General features: G+C 42.2%; 1 protein-coding gene across 1 annotated transcript in view; it reads right to left on the reverse strand.

Moving 5' to 3' along the window:
- Positions 1-22,496, reverse strand: part of Adamtsl1 (ADAMTS like 1) — a 348,621-nt gene that overhangs the window by 148,361 nt on the left and 177,764 nt on the right. The window contains exons 14-15 of the mRNA XM_038334446.1: positions 13,390-13,691; positions 1,499-1,628 (exon numbers count right to left, since the gene is read on the reverse strand). Of these exons, the coding sequence (XP_038190374.1) occupies positions 1,499-1,628; positions 13,390-13,691 (432 nt within the window). The remainder of the gene's footprint in view (positions 1-1,498; positions 1,629-13,389; positions 13,692-22,496) is intronic.

Below are 22,496 nucleotides of genomic sequence, written 5' to 3' on the forward strand. Positions count from 1 at the left end.
ATTTCATTTTGTAGTTGGGGGAACAGAAAGATCATTCACCTTGTTCAAGGCCATATAGCTATTTGGTGGCAGGCAGGATGAGACCCTGGCCTATTGGCCTTCTAGCCAAGGGTCTTGCAGGCTTCTTTTAATAGGGGGCACTGACACTAAGTAGAGGAGTTTGTATACTTTTTTAACCAAGTAAAGCCATAGGGTCACACACCTGAACAGCTGGGAGGATTAGACAGACGAGGGACTAGTTGTGGCAGACACACACGCCTATAGTAGCTCTGATATAGCCTTGTGTGGGGTTTCACAAGCTGAATCTAGCTTCTCTCTTGTCTGATTCTCTTTGTCCAGCCCTTGACTCTCTAGTTTTCCTTGCTTTTGTTCTGATTAGTAGAGAGCTGCTCCAGGCATGTGGCTGACTGCCGCCTTGGAGGATGTGGTGCTGGGGACCATATCCGCCTCTATATTTGAAGGCGAAAGCCCAGTCTTGCCATTCAGATCAATACATGGAACAACTTTGGTGACCAGAAAGTCACCATGGGGCTGTGCCACGTGATTGGAGAAGGCCTGAATCTGTCTCTTTTAAGTCCCAACAAAAGGAAACTTCTGGAGCTGGCTGAGAAGGAAGATAATCAGCACATGGGCTTTACCAGCAAACTCTTGTTAGCACCTGAAAACAATATAGTGACTCCTATATGATGTGTTTTGCATAGAAATGGGAAATATTCAGAAGCAACATTCCTTTCATATCTAGGACATGACCTTATCCAGTGACATTCCTCAATGCAGCTGTAGATTTGCAAGTCTGGCTTTAGCGCCTCAAACATATCCCTTCCAAACCGGAATTGCACAGGGGGGTTTGCTCCAAAAAAAAAAAAAGTATCTAAAAGGCAAATTTCTTGAGACACCATAAAATTGTGTGGACCAAGCAGTGATTGGATTGATTAGTGAAGACTCAAGGTTGGGCGATAATGAGACGCAGGCAAGGCTGAACAATGAAATGCTCTAATTGATTTTACGCATATGGAATGATACACACATGCCCCAGCACATACTAGAACAAATCTGCACGCTGTGTGCACACAGATTTCACAGTGGGTCAGTCATACCACCCAGATGCTTTAGTACCCTACACTCTGTAATTTGAAAGTCAGCTTATTACTGCGGTGTGAGGGCTTAGGACACAGGCTAAGAGGCAGTGTAGATCATGAAGTCTGTGCCAGTTCATTTTCACTTCAGGGGAAAGCAGCAGAATACTGCACGGCACACAACAGCCATGCCATAAATTTGCTTAGTGTATGGAGCCTCTGGACTATGTGACCACTGATTGGGCGAAAATTCCAGGGCCCTGCTTTCAATTAAATTTAAGTGGATTTGACTAGAAGTTTGAACTGACACTAATTGGTTTTCAAAACACTGGGTAACAATAAGTGTTCCTGTGTCGCCCATAGAGAGATGCACCCAGTTCAGCATACGCTCACGGTTGGTGGGGCAACAACACACCCCTTACCTTGCCGGGCAGGGATCCAAATTGCAGGACTTCAGGAGCTGTGGGGGCCGTTGGCCGGTCACGCACAGCTTCTCATCAGCAAGCTCCCGGGTCTGTTTGTTCAGGCAGCTCACCACAGCCTCCTGGACACCTGGGTACAAATCACACTGTCAGACCAGAGTGCAGAGTGGGTGTGTGTTCGGGTGATGAAGTGTAGACAGGCAGCCGGTGGGAGGCCTCTGAGGGGTGGGACTCTCACTGCACACAAGGGGCTACAGTTGGAAGCCCAGCGCTGCCAATCTTGTTAAGCATCACTCGATCTAGGGCTGGGCGTGCAGCTTGGTGGTTGGGTGATTGCTTAGCATCAACAAGGCCCTGACTTTGAACTTAGGTACCACAACTTTGTAAAAATAATTATTCCACCTGAAAGGAGGAACTGGTGAGCCTAGGGCCTCTCTCATTATATTTCTTGAGGAGGGTAACCTTGACCCAGAAAAGAACATAGCATGTTCTCTCTCATCTGTAATTCCTAGTTCCAAATCTTCAGATGTGAGTATATTACCTGGAGTAACTGTAGGAACCAGGAAAGTCAAAAAGGATCACTGTCAGAGTATGGGGGTTGGGGGAGAAGTAGAAGGGGAGACAGCATGGTGCAAGTGATTTAAGAAGAAGGTAGAAAAATGGGGGGCTTTAATTAGAAAGGAGGGAGATTAATACAGAAAAGGAAGAATGGGAATAAAATAATAACAAGGATGTCTGAAAAAGGTCATAAGGAAGTGTTATTATCTACCTAAAATTACATTTAACACATATGAATATGTATATGCATATATAGTTTAAATGAAAAATTATCATTTGGGCTGACAATGCTTCCCTCAAGATATCCATAGACTATCTACAAAAATCCAAACACCAGGCACAAGAAACCTCATTTTGAATTGTTGCTCGGGATTGTCCAAGAGACTCCTCCAACCTAGGCTGTTGCTGATACACTTGGCTGCCTTTCAGAGACCGAAGACAACATGTAGTTTGGACACATGACCGAGATGACTGAGCTCTTTCTGACCTGAAAGCCTCTGCCCTGAGGACTAGTTTCCATGGTAACAGAAGGTACTATGCAAGTTTCAAAGGGAGGGAAGCAACCAATAATCCCACTTAGTTATGATGTTCATAACCAAAACAATGACCAGCGCAGTGTGATAAGTCCAGGAGTGCAATATGGTAAACATACAGCGGTGGTGACCGAGGGCTTTACAATTGGACTGAAGGCCCGTACAACAGGAGTGCAGTCATGCTCGGTACTGGAAAACCCAGTCAACTATCCGGGGTTAGCGAAATCCCAGATTATGGTAGAGAACCCACCACTGTCACTTTACCAAGCCACATAATTCCTAACTTCATCCTAAATAGTTATCCTTATACCCACAGATAGGTGATGTAGGAGTGTTCTATCTATCTGCTGTTTCGTTGGTTAATTAATAAAGAAACTGCTTGGCCTGATAGGTCAGAACATAGGTGGGTGGAGTAGACAGAACAGAATGCTGGGAAGAAGGGAAGTGAGGCAACCACCATGAAGCAGATGCCATGCCTCTCCTCTAGGAGACAGATGCCATGGAGCCAGCTGCCAGGTCATACATGCTGAATCTTTCCCAATAAGCCAATACCTTGTGGTGCTACACACATTACTAAATATGGGTAAAGCAAGATGTGAGAATGAGCTAATAAGAGGCTGAAACTAATGCACTAGGCAGTGTTTAAATGAATACAATTTGTGTGTTGTTATTTCGGGGCATAAACTAGCCAGGCGGCCAGGAGCCAGGCAGGAATGCAGTCCATCGCTCCCATCACTACAGATAGGTATAGGCCTCACCCCTCATCAAAGAAATGAGTCTTTGCAATAGATGGAAATCAATACAGAGAAACACAACCATTCAAAATACAGACAACAAGTGACTCTGGGGTGCCTAGCCCCAATTGATACATCTGTCACACATCTCCTGTACCCAAGGCTCAGGAATCACAGCAGAAGGGGGGACAAGAAGATTTTAAAATCCAGAGGAACAGGGAGTTTTCTGTGAGATGTTGTTGCCTAGAAATCTCAGAGAAGCTACATCCATGAAGTCTTATCCACATGCCTAAACTTTTCCTGAACAGGAGTGGCGCCAATAGACATGCTAATACAAAATGAGTAAATCTGATGGGTTCTCAACCCCAGAGAAGAAGTACAGGTAACTAAGGAATACTGAGAGCAAGAGAAATAGTTTTCCCCAGGGAGGAACCCCCAGTGAACTAATACCAAGTGGTATTCAGCCCTGAAATCATAAACATACAAGTTACTTTATATGAACTGAGCAGGTTATATTTATATATTTAGGAACACACACACACTTGTGTGTGTGTGTATGTGTGTGTGTGTGTGTGTGTGTGTGTAAAAGTTTGAGGGAGGAAATGAAAGGGTAAATAATAATTATATTTTAATGTCAAAAAATATTTTAAAAATGCTACCAGGCTATATAGCCACTAATGGTAAAATGTGATGATTTAGTGTAGAAGGAGCAGAACAGAGGAACAGGGTAACCACCAACCAACCAGCAAATAAAACGAGAACCTTAGGGATCCAAGACCAAACACATTGTACTTTAATGAAAGGGATATTGCTATGATTGGAAGCAACGTATGACATCATATTTTAGAATCCAGCATTCTGTAGGCTACTCTGTTTCTGGCTGGCTTTGTCTTAATTCTATTTAATTTCTTCAGTGACCTACTTTGATAGTCGACCAACACATAAGACGCACAGTGACTATAGCCATTGAAAACAATATCCCTAGAGACACCTGCACACCCTAGATGGTGCTAGTGTAGTGTTTTGAGCAGTGACTAACAGGGGTTACTTGGTAGATAACTCTCACGGAACACAGAAAACACTTTAATGAGTCCTTTGAGCAGACATCTTATTTTGTTGCCTGGAGTCATAACATCTAATAACTAAAGTGTCCATTTAGGGCCCAAGTGCTGTGTATCACAATCCTTAGCATACATCATTCTGTTCTCTCTACAATTCTATGTGGCAAACAGTATGTTAACTCCAGTTTTACAGAAACACGAACTGAAGCTTAGAAGCATGAAAATACTTGCCCGAGGTCATGCAGTTGCTGAACGGTGGAGTGAGTGTATCTGAAGTTCTAAGAACTCACTGACAGCATTAACATTTAAAAATACCAAGAGGCTGTCATATCTGCTTCCCTGGGGATCTTCAGAAATAACCCAGACATTTGTCTGGAATCATTTCAGCAGTGTTTAGTTTAAGGGTAGTGGCGAGACAAGACATTATTGCTAATTTGTTTTCAGCCATATACAATTATATATGCAAAGACACCCACTTCTAAAGATATTTATCTGTGCTTAGAACTTTGTATGCAGTTATTGCTGAGAAGGGTACCCACTGCTTTCTCTTCTGTATTGCTGAATGATACCTAACACAGTACAAGCACCTACTGCTTGCTAGTTCTCTCCTACTCTACCCTTCGTCTCCCCAAGTCTCTCAAGCAAGAGAATGTTCTCAATGTTAGATTGACCTAGGTCATCAAGCAAGGCCATCATTTAAAAAAGCGATATTGGAAAACCGAATCCAAATTGATTTCCTTCCTTCCAAGACATTATTTTTGTCTTTAATAGATTGTGGTATTTGTCATGTGGCTGACATGGCACTTCAGCATTTTCTTTCCTTCTCCCTAAGCTTTTATAGCTTCCAAATTTTCTTTAATCTGAATCGGCCAGTTCAGGGCAGAGCATTAAGATTTATGGGTATTCAAATCATTCTATTATATTCTGTAATGCCAACTGTGGGCACATCTCCAAATCTGGAAATTCATGGTATGACGACATAACAAAACACATCACAAGATATTGTTGCTACCGTCTGTGATTTCCCGTGAGACTGGTATAGGAGTCTTAAAGCCATGATGACAAGCCACTACAGGAAGCTTACTGTTATGGTTTTAATCTGAGATATCCCCTGAAGGCTCATGAGCTGGATGTTCAGTTGCCAGCTGAAGGGGAAGGGATTGAATCCTGAGACTGCTACCAATGCTGTTGAAATACTTTATAAATGCCACCTAGTCATAGAGCCACTGATGCCAAAATGTGGTAACCTAATGTAGAAGCAGTGCTGCATGACATGGTAACCAAGATCAAACAGATCATCTATAATCTTGCTGGATGTGACAGCTCATGCCTGTAGTCCCGGAACCCAGGAAGGAGAGGAATGAGGGCTGTCACTAAAGTGAGGCCAGGCTGCTACAAAGTAGGATCAGTGTGAGTTCTAGGCCAACACTGGCAACAGAGGGAGACCGTGTCTCAGAAACAAAACAAACAAAACAAAACACCCACCACCACCACCACCAAACAACAACAACAATAAACCCCAAACCAATAAAAAGTCCAAACAACACAAGTTTCTGGTCTAATCAATGAATACTCTTGGTAGAATCAGAATCGTAGTATGATGGCCAGGTCTAGGGAAGAAAGTGGGTCACTGTTAGTGTGCCCTGGAAAGATACATTAGCCAAATGATCTCTGTCCTCCACAATGAGGATGATCTGAATACATTTTATTTTCCACATGGCCCAACCAACCACAGGTATTTATCAGAGAAGGATTCTAACTATGGACTGGAATCCCTTAAACTCTGAGCCAAAGCAACATTTTTTTTTCTCATTGAAAATGTTTCTCTCAGGCCTATGTCACAGTGATGAAGTCAGCAACCACGCTACTGTCCTATGCAGAATCTGGAGCTGTGTTGTGCTTAGAACTGTTTCTCTAAATCACAGTTACAACAGCTTCCACAGGAAGCGAAACACCTAGGAATAAATTTAACTTAACAGGTGAACAAACCCTCCACAGAAAAGCGCTTCAGATGTGGGAAAAAGAAACTGGAAGCAACATACTCAGGGAAAAACAGATTTAATGTTGTGAAAATGACTGTATTAAGGTGGTTTACAGTCAATGTGATTCCTATCAATCTTCTAGTGACACTCTCCACAGAAGTAGAGAAGACAATCGGAGGGGTCATATGCAAGCATCTAAGGCCTTAATGGCTAACATAGTCCTTGCTAGAAGAGCGACTCTGAGGGTGTCCCAATACCCAATCTCTAATTATATATCAACAAAATCAGCTTTACACATCCCACAGAACAGAATGGAGGATCCAGAAATAAGCCCACAAGGTTATAGCAACCTGACTTTTGGCAAAGGTATAACAATCACACATTTGAGACAAGACAGCCTCTTAGGATGTGTTTGGAAAAACTAGATTTGCATGTGTAGGAGAACGAACCCAGACTGTACTTCTATTTCTGCTTGAAAGTCATTTAAAACGAACCAAAGACCTTCGTGTAGGATGAGAAAGCTTACAGGTAAAATACTTCAAGATAAAGGTGTAGGCAAGAACTTCTGGACGGCTTTCTAGTGACACATGGATTAATCCCCAGAATTGCTAAGTGGGATTACAGTAAACCAAGATGCTTCTGCAGAACAAAGAAAACACTCTTCAGTGTGAACAAATAGCCTATAGGATGAGAAAATCATCCTGGAAAACTGTGTACCAGACATGAATTAATATTAAAGATAAACAAAGAACTGCAAGAAATAAGCATAAGAAAATCTAAAATCAGTCAACAAACGGGCCAGTGAACTGGTTGGACAGTTCTCAATAAAAGAAACATGGCTGGAGAGACTGTTTAATGCTTAACAGGGCTTACTGCCCTGGAGGTTGGATGACTCAGGTTAAGATCCCTGTGGCTATGTAAATGGGAAAGGGAGACAGGAGAATTTCTGGAAGCTTTTCAAGGCAGCTGGGTGGGATTGCACAGTATAGTGGCAGAAGAAAGGATGGAAGGCAAGAACCATCTCCTGAAGTCATATTCTGACCCCTGCGTGCACGCCACAGCACATAAGGCCTCAGCTCACACACACGGCACACAAGCATCCACGCATCCGCACACAGCATCCACAGCAAAGGAGGAAGGGGAGAAGAAATACAAATGGCCAATAAATACTTGAATAATGTTAAACATCTGTAGCCATTGGAAATGCACATGTGAACTGCTAACGGATCCTATCTACTCCAATCGGGATGTATATCATCAAGAAAACAAATGACAACCAATGTTGATGGGGATGTGGAGAAAGAGGAAGCTTTATTCACTGCTGCTGGGAGTGAAAACTTGTACACTCACTATGGAAAAGAGTATGGAGGTCCCCTGAAACACTGAACGTGAAAACATTATCCAGCCGTGTCACTGTTGGGTGTATAACCAGAGGACTGTAGCTAGGCATAGCATCGAGACACGTGCATCTTCAATGTTTATAACCAGGAAGTGGAATCAGATTAGCTAGTCCACTTTATCTAAATGTGTTGCAGACACACAATGGAATTTTAGACAGCCATAAAGAAAAAGAAAATCATTGCATTTTCGGGAAAATGGATGTAACTGGAAATAATTATGTTAAATGAAATAAGTCAGTCTCTGAAATCATGGATTTTCTCACATATGTGGAATTTGTACACACATATGCATACACATGGGTGTGCATGTGTATCGACATATACAGGCAAATACATATGTATATGTATAAAATATATGTATACACACATATACATACATACACACACACACATATATATATACATACATACATATATATAGGTTACAAGCTAGGGAGGGGATTACAGAAGGGGAGAAATAACTTTTAAGAGGGAAGAGAAGTAGAGTAATGGGTTACATGTAACATCAAAGTCCAAAGGGGACTTAGTTGAAGGGAGAAAGGGAACCAGCTGGAAGGTGTGGGGTGGGGAAAGGAAGGAGAGGGAAGGCTAAGAGCAGAGGAGAATGCCATGTGTGAGGAAGCCAGGAGAAATCCAGCACTTGGTATGCTAACCTGATAACGAGGAAGGCATTTTCTACTAGCTTGTCTGCTTGATAGCATTTGAGAGGCCCTAGACCACATCTTTCGGCTTTTTCTAGGCTGTGGTAAGTCTTACGCCACCATGTTGCTCTCCAGGAACTCTGAGGCAGCCAGTGATCAGAGAGCTTGTCATCTGCCTTTCTTGACAGTGCCTGTTTTCGGTGTATAAGGGCTGGAATTTGTTTCTACTCGGAGAACTCTCTGTTTATAGAACTTAAGCCCTTCCAAGATGGCAAGGAGTGGGGTAGAAAAGGCAGGGTTTCTGCAGGACCTCAGTAATCTCCTTCCTTGGCTTTCTAAATCCCAAATATATACTTCTGGCAAGCATTAATCATCGCAGATCAAAAGCACCTATGGGGTAGCCCCAGGCTGAGATCAAGAAGCACTCCTGAGTTACTAAGTTTTAATCTAAGGTATTATAAAACAATGTGCGATACTGTGTATTAAGTCTCTTTAGCCATGCGGTTAGTTGCCTGGGCATTCTTAGCCAGACTGTATGGGCCAATCCTGTGATCAAACATAGCTCTTTTTTTTAGGTTGGATATATCTATGACTAATGGGCAGGGTGATCTAAACACAGAGGGAAATTGAGATGGGGGGATGGGATGGCTGGAAGAAAGGACCATGGAGTGGTGTGTCCACATATGGGGAATGTGGAAAGAATGGAAAGGACTCTTTGCGCTCCCTGTATTCCTGGTATTGGAAAGGACTCCCTATATTCCTGGTATTGGGAGGAAGGCGAAAATGTAGAATTGTACAAAAATATAGAAGAAATAACAGAATCCTGAACCCAAATATATATCCTTATGTTATGTATGCCTGTGCATGTGTGAAGTGTAGTGTGTGTGTGTGCGTGTGTGTGTGTGTGTGCGTGCTGTGCACACCTGGGTTTGCTAATGCATATAATGCAGAGGCTAGATGAGGGGGTGCTTTGCCCCATCATTCTCTGCCCCATGTCTCTGAGACAGAGTCCCTCGCTGAGCCTGTAGCTAGGCTATTGTAGTATGAAGAAGCGTGGGTCCTTTTGTTTGTCCCGGCTGCCTGGCTAGCTTAACCCCAGAAATAACCACAAAGAAATTGTATTAATTTAGTTACTGCCTGGCCCATTATAGCTAGCCTCTTCTTGGCTAACTCTCACATCCTGATCTAACCCATTTCCGTTAATCTGTGTGTCACCACAAGGTCGTGGCTTACCGGGAAAGATTCAGCATCTCTGACCTGGTGACTTCATAGCAGCTCTCCCTGACTGCCTTCCTCCTCCCAGCATTCAGTTCTGTCTTCCCGCCTATCTAAGTGCTGCCCTATCAAAAGGCCAAGGCAGTTTCTTTATTTAACCAATGAAAGCAACACAAATACAGAAGAACCTCCTACACCAGGCTATCTCTCAGTAAGCCCCAGCAATCCTGTTCCCTACTCCACAGTTCTGACGTGACAGGCATGCAGTTACTTGACCCCACCCGGCTATTTATGTAATAGTGGGATCTGAACTCGTACCCTCATGTTTGCATAGCAAACTCACTGAGCAAACTCACTCACTGAACTGTCTCTCTAGTCTCCTGAAACTAACATTATAAAAGCATAAAAGCAATGGAGAACCTGTGGGTAAGCATAGTATATTCTGATTCTGGGGTCTCCTCTTCTGTCAAAAGAAGAGAAGAGTGGGAGGAAAGAAGTCATAGATCCAAGGCTTCACCCTAAATTCTGCCGAAGTCAGTACCACATTCTTCCAAAATAGACTCTAAAGTTGGCTTGACATCTAGGAAGTCAATACCGCAGTGCTGCTCAGGGTCAGAACTGCTCTTCTGGACCACATCTATCAGTCTGCACATAGGGAAGCACAGGATGAGGATGAGTGGGGATGGTAGGACACCATTTACAGGTCTGAAGACTTTTGCCTTCAAGAAAGTGGGATTTCTGTGTTTGTGTCTCCCTGAATAGTGCGATTGTCGTGTGATAGTGATGACAACCCACGGAACCGCAGCCACCAACTACGGGTTGAAAGTACTAGCTAATTCCTTCTGGTTACTACTTCTGCTAGGTGAAAGATTTTCTTTGTTATATCCAATTTCATCTTGAGATTATACTAACAATAAAATTAGCCTGACTGGCTCTATAATTCCAAATGATTTAAAAATCTACCTTTTAATCTTGCATATTTTAGGTTGATTTCAGCAAAAATGATTAAAAATATATATAATCTTGTGGGCTTTATTTTGGTGAAAGATCGAGGTTGATAACACAGCACGATATCATGGTTAACCAGTGCCTTGAAAGCATCAGGTCCCGTGTATTGAAGTGATTTGTTAGTGCATATGGCATCCTATGGATCACATGACCTAATCATAATTTTCTCACTTTAGAATTTTTAACTCTTACGTTTTAGGTGTAATGTAAATATATTACTTTGGCACATTGTGCTTAGTTGTTGACAGTTGATGACCTAAGAAATTCTAGTAACTTGATCCTCTCTTGGGTATAAATGAAGAACAGTTTGTGTCATACAAAATCTTTTAGTTCCTATAGGTAGAGATCAATTGTATATCAAACATCCAAATCTTGGTTTTGGCTGAAAATTCTTAAAACTAATATATTGCGCATATACCCTAAAAACTCAATTTTAAACTCCTAGTGAGTCAGTAGAATGGTTAGATTCTCAAAGTGAAAGGTATCTGGTTAGTTTTAGATCCCATTACTGCATCTATTTTTCCACCTTCTCCTAAAATTCCAGGCTTGACTTGTAACTGAGAACCATACCAGAGAAAGCATGGTGTGTTTCCAAACACATTTGTTTTTGAGTTTTTATAATGAACATTCAGTTTAGATGGTCACAGAAATCTGGGCTAAAAGCACAACCATTGGAATTCAGAGTCGCTCATTATATTTAAGAGGAGCAATTGGGTATGGTAGTGCGTGCTTGTAATACGAGCATTCGGGAGGCTGCAGTTGAGGATTCCACAAGTTCAAGACCAGTCTGGGTTACAGGGTGATACCCCGTCTCACAAGTCTCACAAACAAAACAAAAAACAAAAGAAGCAATGGCAGTCGCCACTACATCCAGCCTTTCCCCTGGCCTCTTGGGTCCTGTAGGGGTTCAGAGATCAACGAGGTTATTTTAACACGTCTCTCTCATCAGGCATGAAAGAAAGGATGTCCTCAAAGTGAGAGACCCACACCAAGTGAACACAGCGCATTAGCTGTGTTTCAGGACTCTGTCCCCTAGAGTCATCTGGAAGAGTTTTGATTTTAAAATAGCAGGGCTCTCCATTAAAACACTCCAGCAATTCCAGGGCCTGAAATTGGAAGATGTGCATACAAACACGAACCTTGAGGTCAAAACCATTAAATGTTTAGAAAGAACTGCTAGAGAGAAGTACATTCTTTGCTAGCAGAGTTCAGGCCTTTTCAGCTCCATGTGAATGGACAATGTGGCCACATTTATTCTTACATTCTCAGCCAGAACAAAAGATGCCTTTAAAAGCGTTTCCCAAATGTCATGGCTTAGAAAACAGTTTTGGGAAACTATTTGACTATTTTTTTTTTCCCACTGGTTAAGTCAAATCTTCACTGGGCATGTGGAGACTCTAAGATTTTGGTGGGGAATCGGCCCGCAACCTGCCACCACTCAAAAAAAAAAAAATCTCTCCTGGGAATGATGTGAACAATAGTTGCAATAGCAATGTATTTGTTCATGATGACAAAGCATATCGTAATCTTAAAGAATTAATTGATTTTCCTAGCACATTCCTTTCCATAACATTCTAAATAAAGAATCCCATGACAGGGCCGGGCAGATGACTCCGTGTGTAAAGTGCTTTCTGTGTAGGCATGAACATCCATGTTGCGATCACTGCCACTCACTACAATGCCAAGGATGGCAGCCTGCAGCTGAAATTCCAGCACAGGGGCTGCAGAGACGTGAGGACCTCAGGGACTTTGCTCCCTAGTCTGAAACAGTACGCTCCTGCTTCTGAGAAAGTCTGTCTGGAGGAGTAATTCCCGAAGACCCCGGGCGTCATGTCCTGGTTCCTCTATGCACACCCATACAGATTAATGCAACCACACATACTTCCCTGGCTCCCCTCAAGTATCACTGAAGAGATTAAGTAGCTTGGTTTTAATCTTCCTTCTATATATACACCAAATCATGCACTGTTCCATAAATATGTACGGTTATTGGTCACCATTAATACATTAATGCAAACATTATGGAAACTATTTCTAGATCATCATGGAATATATCCAAGGGAGCCAGGTGAAAATATATGTAAACATTTGACATTAACTAATACCCACAATGAGAAAGCTTCAGGGATTCTGCATGAGTGTAGAGAGGTATAGTATGATGGAGAGACTGGGTGAGGACAGAAACCAGAAGCCTTGGCCTGGGCCCAGTGCTATCATTACTTAGCTGTGAGGGATGGAGAGAGTCCCGCGACTTCCCTGCAACCTGGTTTCCCTCTTACAGAACAGAGCTGGGTCTGCTTTTGCTCCCTGCTCTCTTGTTCCCCTAGTGCCGATTGCGCATGACGTTCACTGTCTTTATACACCCTCCCTCACTTGGAAAAGGAGCCGAATCAATTTCTGGGTCTCTCTTTGTGTTCTTGAGAACAGTAGGATGTGCTGAAGTGGGGGTTTCCTTTCACCCCAAACGCACGGAGGAAAGGCACAGACAAAAAAGACTGGGTGTTGAGAACATTAACCGTGGAACGACAGCTGCAAGCCAGGGCATCAGTTATGCTGGCCGCTCACAGCTGACTGGGAGAACCACTTGGAACCAAAGAAATTCACCAAGGTTTCCTTCGGGATATTTTACATTTAGAACGGCCGCCTCTCCTTTCTTGACCTATCATTCTTGGACTAGGACAGCCATCTGACACAGTTGCACGCAGGGACAGAAGAAACCCGGAAGATAGTATAGACTGATCTGGGGTCCCCCTCCTTACCTCCGCCACATGACTCGGAGCACTTGGTGAAGCCCTCATATTCCCAGTCATACAGCTCGTCCAGGTCCTGCAAGCCTTCCAAGAGTCCGTCTGCATTATCTGGGTTAAACTCCGGAATTTCCCCGTTGCAGGGTCCCGCGTAACAGGCACGCTGCGATGCGGGCTTGGGCCCTTCACATTCATCCACAGGCAGATCAGCCACGGACTGCGAGAAAGACAGGAGCACCTGGCACCTGACTATTCGCACCTGCGTTCCCACACCGCAGGTGGCAGTACAGGCCGACCAAGCTTCTGGAATGAACCTGCAGTTGATAAGGAAACAAGACGACAGGATGAGAAGCCCCAGGCAGGAGGCCATGGGGGCCGTGAGGGGCTGCATCGCACCTGCCTCCGCTCCCTAGAGCTGGACCAGGATGTCAGGATGTGCTCGGGATCCTGCACCCTGTCCTGGGCTGGCAGCTTCACGTTAGCTCATGAGCTAGCTGGCTGGAGTGTGTTTCGAGAGTGTCATGTGAACTCCCAGCTGCGAGACATTCCAGTCACGGACCACCTGCTTGCTCACTGCTCTGCACCCTTCGTGGCAACAGGACATTGGTGGGGCTCTTCCTCGCTCTAAATCCCAGCACTTGGGGCTCTTGCAGGATGCTGGCACTTCTTACACTAGGCTAATACTGATACTAAAAGACGATAACAAAACGAGCCCCTGGAGACATTCAGGAAGAGTTTTCTCTTAGTTTGGAACACACGTCTTCAACTTTCCTTGCTCAGATTCAGTGTACTTCCCAGGATTTATTTTTATGCACAAAGAAGGACTTTTTTTTTTTTTTTTAAGCTTCCAAGAATGGCGCTGCCTTGTTCCTCACACATTCTTTGAATCAGTCTGAACTCCATGTCTTTTTATATCACATAGAAAACCACGCTCAGATTGAAAGCCACAGGCATGTTACAGTAAACAAGAGACTCAGCAGTCATATAAGTTTGTTCCGCCTCCTCCACCCCCACCCTTGGAAAGAAGCAACACTAGTAAGAGCTTCCCCCCCCCCCCCGACTTTCTTTAGAGTGTATGAAAATATCCAAATTCCCCAAAAGCTTTTGCTCTTCATTAATCAACTATAGCCATAACTTCAGTGGCCTTGAGATGTCCTAGGGGAACAACCCTGGAGGGACCCATTAACATTTTCTGAAAAGCTAGTGTAATAATTTGGAGAATGATCTTTGGGATAATGACCTCCTCCCCACCCCCATGATCCTCTGCTTTCTCACAGGGAGGCAGGCTGGCAAGGAAGCAAACTAGGCTTCTTTTCTATGACTCTGGCAGAAAAGGAACCGATAAGGCATTAAAACAGTTCATGACTAGTCCAGAGAAACTGAAACTTGAACAGCAAACCAACCCATTGTTGATACAACCAAGATGCTTCCTGAGTCTGAGGTTGGCCTTGTGTGGGACAGAAGTGATCAGTCTGCCCGCGAGGAGTGCTCTTGCCCAAGGCACACACACTGTTTGGAGGCATGATAAATGACCCTTCCGAAAGAGCCTCCCTCTCCTTATCCTGGAAGAGCCATCTACCTACAGAGTAGAAAGGTCACTAGACTGCCTACCAGAATGGTAAATAGAATGGCTACTCAGGATGGTCCCCAAGAAATTTCACCTCAATATCATATTTGGCTTCTTTATCTTCTGGCATAAAGACATAGGGGCAAATAGTATTCCCAAAATATTTACATGTCTTCCTCCTTTAAATAATGCCACCTGTCTGAACACTTTTGGAATATAAAACAGAATCTTTTATCAAAATCACCTCTTGCACATTCTCTTGTTACAGATTCTCTTATTGCACATTCACAGACACCTGCCTGACTCTTGGAATAAGAATCATGACAAATACATAGTCCTGGATTTTATAACACAGAAGTCTGCATAAAGGGAAATGCATATTAAGTCATTTTGTAGATAAGAAAGCAACAGATGACTTGACAAAGGAGTAATGAGTAATGCTTTTTTAAAAATGTAGTACCCTATTTTGTCCTAAATCAGTGGTTCTCAACCTTGCTAATGCCATGACCCTTTAATACGGTTCCTCATGCTATGGTGACTCCCAACCATAAAATTATTTTTGTTGCAGCTTTATAACTGTAGTTTTGCTACTGTTATGAATTTCAGTGTAAATTCATAAACTTTGTGTTTTCCAGTAGTCTTTGGTGACTCCTGTAAAGGCCCATTGAACCTCCAAGGATGTGAACCTGTGTTCTAGAGTAAGTTAGCAGGAACTCCAACTGCATCCTATGAACTTGTCCTAGGGTTCTTCTCATGGTACTTATAATAGACTTCTTCTGTGACTATTACATGGGAAGAGTCAGCAAGCCTTCTCTGTAAAGAGCTAGGTTAGACTTTACATGTTGTGTAGTTTATGCTGCAACCATTCAAGCCAGCCATTGTTGGAGGAAGTGAGTAGATCAGTCAGGCTATGTTCCAGCAAAACTTTGTTTTGTTTTGTTTTGGTTTTTGGAACTCATTCTGTAGACCAGGCTGGCTTTGAATTTATAGAGATCTGCCTTTCTCTGCCTCCAACAAAATTTTAGTTGTAGAAACTGGGTAAGGGTAGAATACGGGGTGAAATGATGAAGGGTCTGGAAGGGTCTAGATCTTGCCTGTGGGCTGTAGTATTTCAACTGCTGTTATAAGAATAGAATGTCTGCTAGAGAGGCCAAACAGTCTGAGATTCATATAGAGTTCACAAACTTATTTAGTTCTAGGTATCCTCCCACCTCTCTCTGTATGTATGTATATGTGGTATACACACATATATGTTTATATCACACACACACACACACACACACACACACACACACACGGTAACCAACTGTATTTGTGTTTTATTTTCTAAAGTAAGTCCTAGAATAGACACGATACAAAAACTGTATCCTCAGCTCCCCTTTGCCTATAAGATAAATGACTTTACATTTAGTATCTTTGCAGAATCTGACTATTACCCCTAAAGATACAGAAGCCCAATATACCTACAGTAGCAAGAGTTTTAAAGTAGGGTTTTTAAATGAAAAAGAATATGTAAAGATGCACATAAAATATATGTGTGGGAATTTTTGACTATATGGATGGTAGACTTGATAGTAATAAAATACCCTGTCCCCTCATAATAAAGGGCAAATAGACATCTGCTTTTCTCCAAATGAGAGTCCTATCAAATGGAAAACAGCTTCACGGATATAGCTCCCAACCTGCCATCCTTGGGACCCCATGAGGTTCAGATCAATTAAAAACAATTCGATTTTGAGATGGTGCTGTCTCTTGGCAGCCATTTCAATTTCTCTGCTGCACACACGGTAAAGCATAACACAGTCCCCCCTTGTTGAAGTCAGGAGACTATATTTCAAGGAAGACCATCTGATTGCACAACTGGCTCTAGGGGTGACTGTGTTTCTTCGGGAGCATTCCTTCACATTCCTACACCTTCTAGCTGTTCATTGATTATCTCGGGGTTTTCAGGCCACGAGTGGGAGGAAGCAAGGCCCCAGAGAGGGCAACAGGTGAGGAGGCTTAAGTGTGATGTTGTGAAGTCTCATCCTGAATATCCCTTGCTGAGCGGATGTTCTGCAGTGGATAACAGTTCCCTGTTCTTACTGAAGCTTAACTCGGTCATTTCAAAAGTTCTTTGTGTTTGTGCAGCACTACTGGATGAATGATAAAGAATGGGTGTGCCAGAGAAGTCTTCAAAAGACAGGTGCGAACTTCAGACGGGATGACATGATCTCCATAAATAGTTTTTCCATTTCTGAGAACACACACACACACACACACACACACACACACACACACACACGGAAAATGAATGAAGTGGGCTTTGGTCTGGCCTTTCCTTGTGAGCTTAACTGTTCATCTCACTAAGAAAGAGCTTCTGACTTAGACTTATTACCTTTTATGACACAGAAAGTGGTGACAATCACAATCACTTGCAAGATCCTTAAGTGGTTTAGTTTGTTACCAGCTATTATGAAGTTAGGGGCATGCCCCAAAGTAGTAAAAACAAAGAAACTCGTGACTGATTATACATCACTACAGACATGAGTGTGAATGAGGCTGGGGTTTTATGGGTGGGCTCTGAAACTGACATGGTAACCTTCCTTTTTGTCCTTACTTTGAACTCCCTCTCTTTTTCTCTCCCCCATCTCCCCTTTCCCACTTCTCTCCTATATACAATACTGTTTCAAAACTCATCTAGGGCTGGGAAGATGACTGAGAAGACTGAGGACATGAGTTTGATCCCCAGAACCCATGGTGTGAGGAAGGCATCAGCTTTCAAAAACTGTCCTCTGACCCATACACACACACACACACACACACACACACACACACACACACTTGTGCACACATGTACACACACAGTAATAAAAATTAAAAATGCATCAGGATTAGTCGGTGCAAAGATAACTTTATCAGTATGCCATTAAAAAAAAGATGCATTTTATGCGTGCGTGTAAGTGTTTGCTTGCACACATGTTTGTGTACCATGTTTGTGCCTGGAACTTGTAGAGGCATTATATCCCTGGAACTGGAGTTACAGGCTGTTGTAACCCACCATGTGGGTACTGGGAACTGAATTAGGGTCCTCTGTAAGATCATCTCTCCAGCCCTGGAGGAATGCTATTTTTTATATTGTTAGTAGTCATAAGTCCTAATTTCAAAATCCATATTGGAAGTTTCAGGGAATCACACTGCAAATGTCTACTTTTGGTAGCTTTTAATTTGAGTTGATTGTTTAGTGGTGAGTCTATAGGGCTGTGGCTTCCTCTTCTTTCTGGTAGGTATTTATGTATGGAATTTGTGGCATGGCAGCAGAGCGAGAAGAGAGGCAGGAATAAAGTGGAGCACTTGGAGGAAGTAATGGAGTGCTTTAAGAAGGGTCACAGAGGAAAAGGAATGCTCCATTCCATTTATCTTTCCTGATTATCTTAGACTTTCACTGACTTTGAGGTATTCCTTCACTCTATCAGTTACAGAAAACTGATAACGCAAAAGACTTTCCTTTTACAAGGCAGATCAATTATCTAGTGGGATCTAGAGCTTCACTGACCAATGTACACACTGATTTTGCATTTATTTGCAAATTCCTTTTATTCATATTTACTTGAAAAGTTTGTTCTTTTGCTTCTGGGTGACACGAGGTAGTAAGAGAGTAAGAGCTTTTGGACGAGATACAGTGACTTAAATGTAAGCTGGGTCTTTGTGCATTGAAGGAAAATGGCAATGGATGGGAAAGGAATGTGGCTGGGTGAAAGGGAGGCTGAAAAGGGACAGCCCTCTTGTCCTGTTTCTGTTCTTCTCCATTCCCACCTCTCCTTGACGTCAGGGAAACTGACACGAGGCTCCCTAATGTCTCTAAACGAAGTTGAAAGGGAGGAAATTTTAAAACCTTTACTAAACAATCAGATTAAAAAGAAAAACCACAGAGGGAATGCTCCAAAGGGAAGACAGCTCCTCAATCGATTTATCTAGGAATTCAAATCATTTGCACAGTCTGAAGTTTTATTTAAAAGTGATCTCCATTGACAGTCAATGTAATCCACCATATAAGCAAACTGAAAAAAAAAAAAACATGATCATCTCATTTGATGCTGAAAAAGCCTTTGACAAAATAAAACATCCCTACATGATAAAGGTCTTAGAGAGAGCATGGATACAAGGAGCATACCTAAACATAATAAAGGCAATATGCAGCAAGCCAACATCAAACTAAATGGAGAAAAACTCAAAGAGATCCCATCGAAATCAGGAACAAGACAAGGTTGTCCACTCTCTCCATGTCTATTCAGTATAGTACTTGAAGTTCTAGTTAGAGCAATAAGACAACAAAAGGGGATCAAGGGGATACAAATCAGAATAGAAGAAGTCAAACTCTCACTATTGTTGATGATATGATAGTTTACTTAAGACCACAAAAATTCTATCAAGGAACTTCTACAACTCATAAACACCTTCAGTTATGTATCAGGATACAAGATTAACTAAAAAAAATCAGTTATACTCCTTTACACAGATGATAAATGGGCTGAGAAAGAAATCAGGGAAACATCACCCTTCACAATAGCCACAAATAACATAAAATATCTTGGAGTAACTCTAACCAAACAAGTGGAAGAATGACAAGAACTTAAAATTTTTGAAGAAAGAAATTGAGGAAGACACCAGAAAATGGAAAATCTTCCATGCTCTTGGGTATGTAGAATTAACAATAAAAATGGTAATCTTATCAAAAGCAATGCCCATCAAAATCCCAATAAAATTCTTCACAGACCTCAAAAGAACAATACTCAACTTCTTATGGAAAAGCAAAAAACCTATATTAGACAAAACAATCCTGCATGATAAAGGAAGTTTTGGAGGCATCATGATCCCTGACTTCAAACTCTACTACATAGCTACAGTACTGAAAACCGTATTGGCATGACAGGAGGACCAATGGAATTGAATTGAAGACCTAGATATCAATCCACACACCTACGAACACCTTATTTTTGACAAAGAAGCAAAAATTTAAAATGGAAGAAAAAAGGCATATTTAACAAATGGTGCTGGCATAACTGGATATCAAGATGTAGAAGAGCCGGGCGGTGGTGGCGCACGCCTTTAATCCCAGCACTCGGGAGGCAGAGGCAGGCGGATCTCTGTGAGTTTGAGACCAGCCTGGTCTACAAGAGCTAGTTCCAGGACAGGCTCCAAAGCCACAGAGAAACCCTGTCTCGAAAAACCAAAAAAAAAAAAAAAAAAAAAGATGTAGAAGAATGAAAATAGATTCATATCTATTGCCATGCACAAAACTCAAGTCCAAATGGATCAAAGATCTCAACATAAAACAAACCACACCGAACTTTGTAGAAGAGAAAGCGGGAAGTATACTTGAATGCATTGGCACAGGATATAACTTCCTAAATATAACCCCAGTAGCACAGACAACTGAGAGAACAATTAACAAATGGGATCTCCTAAAACTGAGAAGCTTCTGTAAAGCAAAGGACATGGTCAACAAGACAAAATGGAAGCCTACCGAATGGGAAAAGATTTTTACCAAACCCATATCAGACAAAGGAGGGCTGATCTCCAAATTATACAGAGAACTCAAGAAATTGGTCATCAAAAACCAAATGATCCAATAAAAAATGGAGTACAGACCTAAACAGAGAACCCTCAACAGACGATTCTAAAATGGATGAAAGACTCTTAAGGAAATGCTCAACATCCTCAGCCATCAGAGAAATGCAAATCAAAACAACTCTGAGATTTCATCTTACACCTGTCAGAATGGCCAAGATCAAAAACATTGATGACAACTTATGTTGATGGAAAGGATGTTGGGTAAAGGGAACACTCCTCCATTGCTGGTGGGAGTGCAAACTGGTACAGCCCCTTTGGATATCAGTATGGCGATTTCTCAGAAAATTAGGAAACAACCTTCCTCAAGACCTAGCAATACGACCTTTGGGTATATACCCCAAATATGCTCTATCATAACACAAGGACATGTGCTAAACTATGTTAATAGCATTATTATTTGTCATAGCCAGAACCTTGAAACAACTTAAATGCCTCTTGACCGAAGAATGGATAAAGAAGATATGGTACATTTATACAATGGAGTACTACATAGAAAAAAAAATAATGACATCTTGAAATTTGTGGGCAAATGGATGGATCTAGAAAACATCATATTGAGTGAGGTAACCCAGACCCAGAAAGACAAATATAATATGCATTTACTCATGAGTGGCTTTTAGACATAAAGCAAGGAAAAACCAGCCTACAATCCACAATCCTGGAGGACCTAGACAACAAAGAGGACCCTAAGAGAGACATAAATGAATCTAATTTACATGGGAGGTAGAAGAAGACAAGATCTTCTGAGTAAATAGGGATTGTGGGGATCAAGGGCATGAGTCGAAGGGGAAAGGGGAGGAAGGGAGGGGAGTGGAGAAAAATATATAGCTCAATAAAACAATTAAAAAATGATCTCCAAAGTATATTTTTGGCTTGTTTGTCAACAATAGGATGGCACTAAGTGCATGCTGCTGAGAAGGGCTTTGGTGGGAGGAGTGGGAAAGAAACAAGGTAAGAGGGGTGAATCTATTATATATTTGTATGAAACTGTCAAGGAATAAAAATAAAGTTTCAAAAGGATTACTGAAAAGAATAGTTATCCAAGACACTGATCTATATTTTCTCAGAACCTGTCATCCCAGATAAATAGAATCTCACTTAATGATAGCCCTAGCTAAGGGCACTAGGTGTGAATGGAATTATGGAGTGACTCTCCAGCACTGTCACCTCACAGCCTCTGGGCTGCAAAGACCCATGTTAGGGATGCAGCTCCTATGGAGGTCTCCAGGCCAAGTGCTCCCCAGGGCCCCCCTCCACAGGGCCTCAGACAGAACCACTTCTTGTAGCTTCTCCGAATCCTTGCGCATCATGCCTGCAGGTGAGTGAGCACATAAACACTATAATATGTCTCAGTAAAACAGAACAGATCGACAGATCCTAGAACGCAAACAACAGAGACTTTTCATTTGGGCTTCTTTGAGAGGCAGCTGGCATCTGTACAAAGTTTCCAATAGCTTTCTTGAAGAAACTGCTTAGTGCCTGAAGGAAAAGAGAATCTGAGGGCAGAAAGAGACACGGTCTTTTCTGGGATTTTCTCCCGGGAGGAGATCTCCCAGGAAGGGCACTGAGCTGTGGTGACTGAACTGGGAGATGAAGTAACCTTTCCCCAGCGCTCGCTTATCAGGACATTTTGTTCCACAACAGGCAAAGAAACTAAGACAGCTTCCTTCTTAAATGACACCAAGCTTGGTTTGCTTCTCTGGGTACCACCTTCTCAGTCACCTTTCCTGGTCCATCTGTCCCCAAACCCTAAGGATTGCGATGCCTCAGAGCTCTTGATTGCCACTTCCAATGTATTTATTAATAATTCCTAATTTCGGTGATCATCAACAGGAAAATTTTTTAAGTATTTAATCTTAGAACTTTTTCTTTTCAGAGGACAAATAATATTTACTATATTGAAATAAATGATTAAATTAATATTAATCTTACTGGGGGA

This window comes from Arvicola amphibius, chromosome 6, assembly GCF_903992535.2.
Source record: "Arvicola amphibius chromosome 6, mArvAmp1.2, whole genome shotgun sequence".
Taxonomy (NCBI): Eukaryota; Metazoa; Chordata; class Mammalia; order Rodentia; family Cricetidae; genus Arvicola; species Arvicola amphibius.